The 9,092-nt window shown below is 50.2% G+C and overlaps 1 protein-coding gene across 1 annotated transcript in view; it reads right to left on the minus strand.

Moving 5' to 3' along the window:
• Positions 1–9,092, minus strand: part of LOC104276317 (histone-lysine N-methyltransferase EHMT1-like) — a 20,878-nt gene that overhangs the window by 1,926 nt on the left and 9,860 nt on the right. The window contains exons 8-14 of the mRNA XM_009872581.1: positions 8,477–8,599; positions 6,082–6,183; positions 5,018–5,122; positions 1,855–1,987; positions 1,346–1,364; positions 900–1,067; positions 369–513 (exon numbers count right to left, since the gene is read on the minus strand). Coding sequence (XP_009870883.1) covers positions 369–513; positions 900–1,067; positions 1,346–1,364; positions 1,855–1,987; positions 5,018–5,122; positions 6,082–6,183; positions 8,477–8,599 — 795 coding nt within the window. The remainder of the gene's footprint in view (positions 1–368; positions 514–899; positions 1,068–1,345; positions 1,365–1,854; positions 1,988–5,017; positions 5,123–6,081; positions 6,184–8,476; positions 8,600–9,092) is intronic.

A 9,092-nucleotide genomic window follows, 5' to 3' on the forward strand; every position in this document is an offset into this window, starting at 1 on the left:
TGGCCTGGCTGCGGAGGCCAGCAGGAAGACAGCCTGAGGAAGGGCTCCCAGCGACTGACTAAACCCTCCAGATACAGAGGAGAAGGATAAACAGGAGCCACACCAGCCAACGCCAGCCGGCTGATCCTGCAGCACACAGCTGAACGCAGAGGTGAGCTTAAGCCTCGGAAACAAAGAAAAGCAGAATCCCATCTCCTGCAGCAAGAGACGGCGTTCAGGACTACAGCCTTAGCCAGAACCCGACGGCAATATTATGACTAGACAATCCCAGTTTGAATGCAAAACTCACCCTCAGGTGCAGCAAGCTGCGACACCTCTGAATGCACACACCAGGGCAGGAAAACACACACGGATACACGAGCCCTCACCTGTAGGTGAGTGATGTTTCTATCGATGTCCATCGGGGAGGTGACGCAGTTCTGTGAAACGTATTTGTAGTTGCTAGGACAGGGCTCGCTGTCCACCGAATTGACGCAGGGAATCGGGATCCGCTCATAACCCCGGGCGATGTCTCTGTCAGTGGGAGAAAGAGAATCACCACAGAAGAAAGGCTCCCCCAACGAGAGGTCACTCGAATGCCATCCCGGGGCAGAAATACTGTCTTTGATCACAGAGCATTCAAAGCCTGAAAGCAATTCAGGCTAGAACAGAGTTCATCTTTTTCCACCCTGCCTTACAGATTGTCCTTTGTGCTTGCAAATATTTCCATTTTGGAGGATGAATTTACAAACCATGGTCTGAATCAGCATGTGCTTAGTACTTGCTAAGCTCAAACTGACCTTCATACCCGTTAAAAAAGCTAAGCATGCACTTAAGTCCTTCCTTAAACCAGGCCCACAGCCTCCCCCATGCAGGGGCTCTATTTCATGACCCACAAGCAAAGCGAGATGCGTTCTCACCTGCTCACGACCTTCTCGATCTGGGCAGGCTTGTCAGGAGATGATTCTTTGAGAGTCTTGTTCATCTGTAGGGCTACCCAGACCTGAGAGTTAAGGCTGGAGCACTGGAGTGGAGTCTCGCCTTCCTTGTTCTTTAAAGTGACATCCGAGCCACGGGAAAGAAAGAGACTGCAAAACAGCAAGAGAGGATAAGCATCCCCCACGAGAAACCGCACAAGGGGAAAATGAGCTGAATCACATCCTCCAGCCAGCCCTTAAGGGACAAGGAAGAATCTGTAGTTGTGAATAATCACCTGAGTTTTCTTTATTAAGTATGGCTCAGTGAATCCTTCTACGTGAAGGTGCTGGCAGAAGCCACCAACTGGAGCTCTAGTCATTCACGAGAGCTCTGGGCAAGCCTCGCCTTGCTTCAGGCATGACAAGTACCTTGCTGGTACCAGCCTAACTTCAGGCAGGCTTGAAACTCTCTCTGGCAGGGAAAGATAACGGGTGGGAAGAGTAGGCTGGAAACAGAAGAGTCCCACAGGAAACTGGGATATTTGGACTTGGCCCTTGTTTATACTCACCAGCTTTTGGTGAGTACACAGGAGGACTTGATTCATAGCAGTGACGAAGCAAATGAAAAGCCCTGTTACCATATCATGCCACGCTAATTGTGGCGAGGGGGGAAAAAAAGAGCAGCTTTAATCAAGGATGCCTGATGCCTTCTGGCTGAGAAGCCTAGGCTGAGCATGGCTCAAGCCCTCTGCCCAAGACTCCAGGACCACTCCTGCAGTGAGCACTCCACACTTTCTGATCCTTTTTTGACACCAGCTGCGGCAGCAGCTCACATTTCAGACCCGCCGCCCCTAGGAACAGGGCAACGGAGAAACAAGCCCTCCAGGCCAGTTTTGTTTGTGCATTTCAAAGGGATCTCCCAAGCTTGCCAGCCAGGACCCAGGGAGAAAGAAGTGACCAGTGGACGGGAGAGAAGTGGCGGGGTCCCCGTGAATGTTCACCGCATGTAAATCGCACTTAGCAGCCAGCAGGATCTCCGCTATGTCAACGCAGCCAGAAAAAGCAGCCCAATGCAAACAAATATTTTCCTCCTGGAGGGAAAGAAAACAAGAGCGGAGGCCGTTTAGCGCGTTAAAACCCAATGGCTTCGGGACTTCGCCGTTCTTAGCTCTGCACCTGCAGGATGCAACACGTGGCTCGCAGTCTCCTTCCCTACATCGCTCCTTCTGGCTGGGACTGCCAGGGCGGGCAGGGAAATCTCCGCGCAGACGAGGAGGGAGTTCTCACTCCAGCCGCCTCCGCGCGCCGACGACAGCGGGGAAGGCTGCGCACAAAGCGGCCCATCGCCTTCCTCAGACGCGCAGGCAAGTCGTCTGTCTCTAAGCCACAAAACAATCTGGATCAATCCACGAGAGAGGTGGCAGACGTGAACAAACACGCTGGAAAAGGCTAGAAGCTGAGCTTCCCCAGCCCAGACAGACAGGAACGCTAGCGTGTCTCCCAGCACTGCAAAACTGAAGAGAGAAAGAGCAGAGCACAAGCTATAGGGGGTGTGTGAAGATGCTAGAAAACGAACCACGAGCCACAGGGAAAGCAATCAATCCGACTTCAGGCATCTCTTAAATACTGTATGCACTCATCTCTCACCAGCAGCACTAGAAATAGCTGAACACTCATCTTTTTGATGGAGATATTTTAAGCGATGATACCGTTTTCTGTTACAGTACAATTTGCAGCACACTCCGAACTCTTCCCCATGACGAGCTCTAAAGGTGTCGATTACAACAGCGCCATGATAGTAATGACCGCCTAATTTTTTCCGTCTTTTTTTCTTTTTAAAAGCAAAAATAAAGCATGTCTTTTAGTCATTACAACTTCAATTAGATCCTCCCCTAAATGAGGAGGCTATTGACACACACCAGGGAGCAGGGAGACCTTTTTCTATAGGGCTTCTGCCTCCCCATTAAGGCAACACCTAGAAGAAAACCCTCATCACACCACACACCCACCTACAGAAAAACTTAATCCTGTCGGCTGCACACCCCTTGCTGCTGCTCAGACACGCTGCAGACACCTGGACGTGCGACTCTGCCTTGCGTTGGCTACTGCCTAACAGCAGCATAATTAAAATCAAAAAGCATTTCTCCCCGAGCGTGATGTTTCCCAGCACGAGTGACACTGCTCCTTAACGACCGCGATCGGGGGACACCAAATAGAGGTACGGCCACGGATATGCGATACGCGCATCTAAGAGGATATTTTTCTTTCAAGTAAATTGTTGACTGAGCTGATCTGATTGTCATCATTTAACACATGACGTTGTAACTGGTAGGCAAAAAGGCTTCTGCGACAGACCAAGCAAGTAATTTTTGTTCAGAATCAGTACTAGGGCTCTGAAGCAACACAACAACCCAAAAAGCCTCCGCTCTCTTGCCTTGACCTTAGCTTTTAGGATCCGTATCAGGTCCAGACCTGCCTGGAAACTATCTAAACTACTGCAGAAATAGAAGATCCTACAGAGAAGGGGCTTTCAGATGAGGTGATGACTCCTTGGGAATCAGGTCTTCTCCTCAGCCTTTCTGAGCCCCACAAGACAAACGTGCCAACACCTACCCCTGCTAGTACCCAAGACACAAAATAAGGCATTTAGGGAGACAAAATACAAACCTGCTGCTTATATCCCTTGGATTAAAAAAGCACTAGGAGTCTCGGACAAGGGAATACACTGCCATGAGGCACACTAGAGTGTGAACTGAGGGCAGGGTAGGTACTTGACTGCAACAACTCTGTGCAGAAAGCAGTGAAGCCAGTTACTGCAGAAAGCAGTGAAGCCAGTTACCCTTCATTTATCAAACTACATCTCACATCTACAGGCCAAAGCCTGGAGTAGCTCACTGCACCCCAGATCACACCCAAGTCTGGGTGCAGGTACTTCAGACTTTTCAATATCCTTAGAGGCAGAAAGGGAAAACTGAGAAACACCATTAAGAAAAAAAGAAGAGGATCAGTGTTGATATAACAAGTCTCCTGAACAGAAACCTGCATGACTGGGGTACAAAGGAGATGGCATCTCCCTCTGTTTACTCAAAAATGCCTGTGAAACCAGTGGGCACGGCCCCACGCGCAGCACTACCGGGCCCATGAAGCTTGTGGGGACTCAAGAATGGAGTTCATCCCATCCGAGCAGGATTTAGGGACGTTAAGGGCCAGCTCCAGCATGCTGAGCCACCAGCCTGGACACATTCCATCCATATTAGTGACTACACGCCTGTTACGCCTAGGAAAAAACAGACTTGCCATACTTACTGCCCAGTCCATCCTGAAAACACGAGGACAAGCTCACACCCCTAGGATGCCCCTAACCCCCAGATGCGCACTGGGCTCTGACTAACGTGGAGCTGGTACATCTGGACTTGGGAGGGATCTGCCTGGCGCAGCGTTAGCGTGGCAGCACGGTGCATGAGAAGCAGCAAGGGACAGAGCCCCCCGCAGCGTCATGTGCAGCATCCTTATGGGCCACATCAGAAGAGCTGGAGGAAAAACACTTCTTGTCAGCTTGTAAACTTCTTCCTAGAATATGGAGGAAAGTTCTCCCACCAGACACCGTTCACTCACTGCCCAAGTGTCAAGGGATCACCAGACCTCCCTGCCCTGAGCCCAGAACCTGCCTGCTCTGGCTTGTTTGGTTTTTGAACAGAGATTCTTGGAGAAGAGAAGGCCCTAGGGTGACTAATAGCAGCCTTCCAATACATGAAAGGGGCTACAGGAAAGCTGGAGAAGGGCTTTATACAAGGGCCTGTAGGGATGGGCAAGGGGCAATGGCCTGAAACTGCAAGAGAGTAGATTTAGATTAGATACAAGGAAGAAATTCTTCACCATGAGAGTGGTGAAGCACTGGCACAGGTTGCCCGAAGAGGCTGTAGATGCTGCCCCATCCCTGGCAGTGTCCAAGGCTGGGCTGGATGAGGCTTTGAGCAACCTGGGCTGGTGGGAAAGAGGTGTCCCTGCTCACAGCAGGGGGGTTGGAACTACGTGATCCTCAAGGTCCCTTCCAACCTGAACCATTCTGTGATTCTACAATTGTGGCTAATTTCTGAAACGGATTCCAGGGATGACCTTACATTGTCACGGATGTTGATGTCTGATCCCTTTGCAAGCAGCAGCTTCACCAGCTCAATATGCTTGTACTCAGTGGCCCAGATCATTGGCGTCCAGCCTCCGTCGTCCTGAGGAGGGAAAGGAAAGGGTGAGACACATAAAACGGGCAAAACAACCCCGTGTGCACCTTCCTTGGGATTCACAGACCCCTTCCCTCCCCACATCTGTCTCCTCGCTCTCTTCTCGCCTATGCTGCTGCAGGGAGGGGCCTCTCAGGGTCCTGCAGAGCCCAGCATGATTCGAACCAACACTCTCAGCAGGATGGAACTCATCTGCAGCTCAGCACACCAGCAATGGATCTCTAGGTCATTCAAATACAGCTGACTGTCCAAAAGGCACAAGGAACATCCAGCTTGTGTAAACAAAATCTTACAGAAGCTCCCTGAGAAGCCTGGGGGACCGGACCTTCCCTCAGAGTGAGGAACCCTGATGCAGGGCTGCCTCACCCCACAGCGATGGATCAGCTCTGCGATGGCCAGTGACAGGCTTGACCCATCCCACAACATGTAAACTGAAGGAGAATAGGTTTAGATTGGATCTTAAGAAATCTTTCAGTCCGAGGGCAGCAAGACTCTGGAATAAACTGCCCAGAGAGGTTGCGGCTGCCCCCTCCCTGGAGGTGTTCAACACCAGGTTGGATGAGACCTTGAGCAACCTGGGCTGGTTGAGGCGTCCCTGCCCATGGCAGGGGTTGGATTAGATCATCTCTAAGGTCCCTTCCAAACTGAGGATTGATTCTATGTCCAGGGTCCCGCCCTGGCCTCACTAGGAGAAGTACAGTGACACCCCTGAGCAACAGGCTCCACCTGCAAATTCAGGGTCAAGAAGAAACTGCAAATCAAGGCACATTGCAGGTAAGTTTCCATGAGGTTAGCGAAGGGGATCACCTCTGGCAGGATGCCCACAGCATTGTCCCCCTGTGCTGTTTTCCTTTTACTTCAGCAGCAGAACTGCATTGGAACAACCACTGTGGAGACAGCACACGGCTGAGATTTGGGTCTCTGACCCAAGTTTCTGTGCTCCTCACCTGGCAGTTGACATCCATCTTCCCGTTGGAGAGGAGGTACTGAACAACGTCGTAGTGCCCCTTCTTGGCAGCCAAGTGCAGACACGTGGAGCCCTCCGCGTCCTGGACACAACCACAGAAGAAGTACTCAGGGGACATCCCTTCCCAGCGTTTCCCAGGTCTGCCCGACACCAGTGATGCTTAGGAACACCAGAGAAGTTCCCAGACTGAGCAGAGGCCTTCAAAAGCCCCCAGCCCTCTGCCAGGAGGGGAGAGAGGAGCAGCACCAAGTAGAGAGAGCTTTATACAAGAAGTGCAACCCATGCAAAGTGGGAGGCTGAGCGTGCAAAGGCTACAGGAAGGATATCTTAGCAAAGCCTAGGGAAGGTACCAGCCTCAAACCCTGGCAGACTGACGCTCTCTTTCCCCAGCAGACCCTTTCCAACTCTTCTCCATGTGCTGAAGGGGAGGCAAAAGCCCTTATAGAGGCAGAGCTTATGCTTTATATCAGACAAGTCGCCTTGTCTCAACCCAAAATACTCCTTTTATACACTTTTGGGATTTTTTGGCTATGTCTTATTAGCACCAGCTTTATGCCAGCACCTGGCAGTGGGGCAAAAGGGCTAGGAGCTTCCCAAGAGCCTGAGCCCCCAGCACGCCTGCAGCCGTCTGCTTAGACAGGAGATAAAAAACAACGGTGAAGGTTGAAAGGAAAAATCCCTTAGGAGCTGAGAACACAGTGTCTGGTGGAGATGGACAGGCTGTGAGTCACGACAGAGACACTCCCAAACCAACACCAAAGATCTCAGTGGCGGGAGCCTGATTTTTATCAGGCTTTTATATCCCAAGAGTTTAGCAAGGTCCAGAGACCAGGAAATGAGGAGGAAATGAAAGACTAAAAAGCAAAGTGACTCCTTCCAGTTAAGCCCCTGGCAGCAAGGTTGGAGGCGAGAGCTTTGGGATGGAGCTGAGCAGAGAAGCAAGAAGCATCCCTCGAGCAAGGATGGGATGTCTCGGGTCAGGGATTACACTGTGTGAGCTTCCTGGGGTAAAGAGAGGCTTCCTACACCCCCGTGAGACACGTGCAGCTTCTTAACCCTGTGGAGAGCAGGCATATTCTAATATAAAGTTTCTGCAGGTTTTGAGTGGGGCTTTTACATCCTATTGAGAGGATCAACAGCTTCGCTGTGGGGTCTGAGAAGCCTGCCCCCCTCACCCCCCCCAGGCAGCAGTCCCGCAGGGCTGGGGGCCTCGTCAGCACCCCCCTGCTCCTGAACGTCTGGGTTTCTCGTGGGATGGCTGGAGCTGATTTTAAACTGCTGCTTTCAAAAAGATGACTAATTTGGTGCAGGAAGCTAATTAACATAATAAACTAGTCTAGACTTCAGACGTGATCTCAGGCTTCTAATTTGCTTTTGCAAGCTCAGGATTTATTTCCTTCCCTTCCCTTTACCTTCAGAAGCAAAAACCACCCACTTTTCTCTTCCACAGGAACAGATCAGGTGAGAGATGTCTGCATTGCTCCAAGACACTTGGGGCAGTGGCCAGCATGAACCCATGTGTGCCTGTCCTCTCCTTTCCCCTTTCCAGCTCAGAACCAGGCTCCCAAGGATCTGTTTAAGGCTCAGGGTGGGCAGCACTTGATTATCTTGTGCAATTCTCCTGGCCCTGCCAGCTCCTTTGGGAAAAGAGCATCCCGACCCTGCCGTACTCCCCAGAAATAGCAGAACATGTCATCAGCAGCAGCAGGTTGTAACAATAAGAAGTTCACATGGGGAGGGTTCCTGCGCTCCAAATAGCATCTGATTTATGGGACTAATAAATGGTCTGTATATTTTCCAAGATTGCAAAGCAACCAGAGCATGCTAAAGGCAAAGAGACAGCTGCATTTTATTGTATTTGTTTAAATTAAAGGGTAGAGTTTAAAGATGGGGTCCAATTTTGCCACTGCGGCGTGACTGCGAGGAACCACACATCAGTCCTTTGGAAAGCAAAGCTGCTTCTGCCAGTTTTGCTGGCTTGGTAGGCACACAATTACCAGGCTGTTTTAAAATGCCACCCCAAAATCCTCATTGTTAGAGTGTCTAGAGAAGGAAACTCTGAAACAAAACTCTAAATTCACTGCAGTGGATTTGTGACACCAATACTTTGTGGTTTCATGCAAAATCAAAACCCGCCCTAACGTTGGGTGACACAAACTAACGCAGTGAGCAGCAGCACTTGCCCCAAACTGCTCACGGCCAGCAGTTAAAACGATCCTCCTGATAACCACAGCCCGGCCAAGCTTTTGTACCCAAGACAAGCAAGTCCATTCCCCCTCTGCCTGCGCACTTCCAGCCAAGCCTTAAAATCTATCGAGAAAGAAAGGGTGGGCAGAGTCTTCTTCAGGAGAAAAAAATAAGGATCAAACTGTTACCTTAGGATCTACCAGTGCTCCAGCCTTGATAAGGTATTTCACAGTTTCCAGATGGTTGTTTTCTGCTGCTTCCATCAGTGGGGTCCTCTGGTCTTCAGAGCAGGTGTCTATATTAGCACCAGCCTGTTTAGAGGCCAAGGCAAATACAAGGACAGGATTTGATTATTGCTGCTGGTTAGCAGGGGAAGAATGTGGGAGGAGAGATTTAGCAACAATTTTTTTTTCCCCTGAAATTTGGCTATATTAAGCAGGTAAAAAAAAAAAAACACAAAAGAAGTAAAAACAGGAAAAAAGGCAATCCACCTTCACCTGTTTTGGAAAGCAGCACAGGCTGCCTGCCCTCCCTCCGGCCTTCTACAGCCACTAACCGGCACATAAGGAGGCCAATAGCCGGTATTAGGTAACTCTTGTTATTGATGGATTCCATAGTGCTACTTTCTAGATATCGTTTGTTTAAGAATTTGGTAAAATCAGACTCCTCTTTTTTTCCAGCAGCTTTCTTTTCCCCCAGTCACAAAGAACAAAACAACCAGCTCTTCCCAACTTGCTGATTGCAACAGGCAGGAGCTGTAAAAAAAAGGGATCCTGGATATTGGCCAGCTATTCCTGCCGAAGT

The sequence above is a fragment of the Apaloderma vittatum genome, unplaced genomic scaffold, assembly GCF_000703405.1.
Source record: "Apaloderma vittatum isolate BGI_N311 unplaced genomic scaffold, ASM70340v1 scaffold13567, whole genome shotgun sequence".
NCBI lineage: Eukaryota > Metazoa > Chordata > Aves > Trogoniformes > Trogonidae > Apaloderma > Apaloderma vittatum.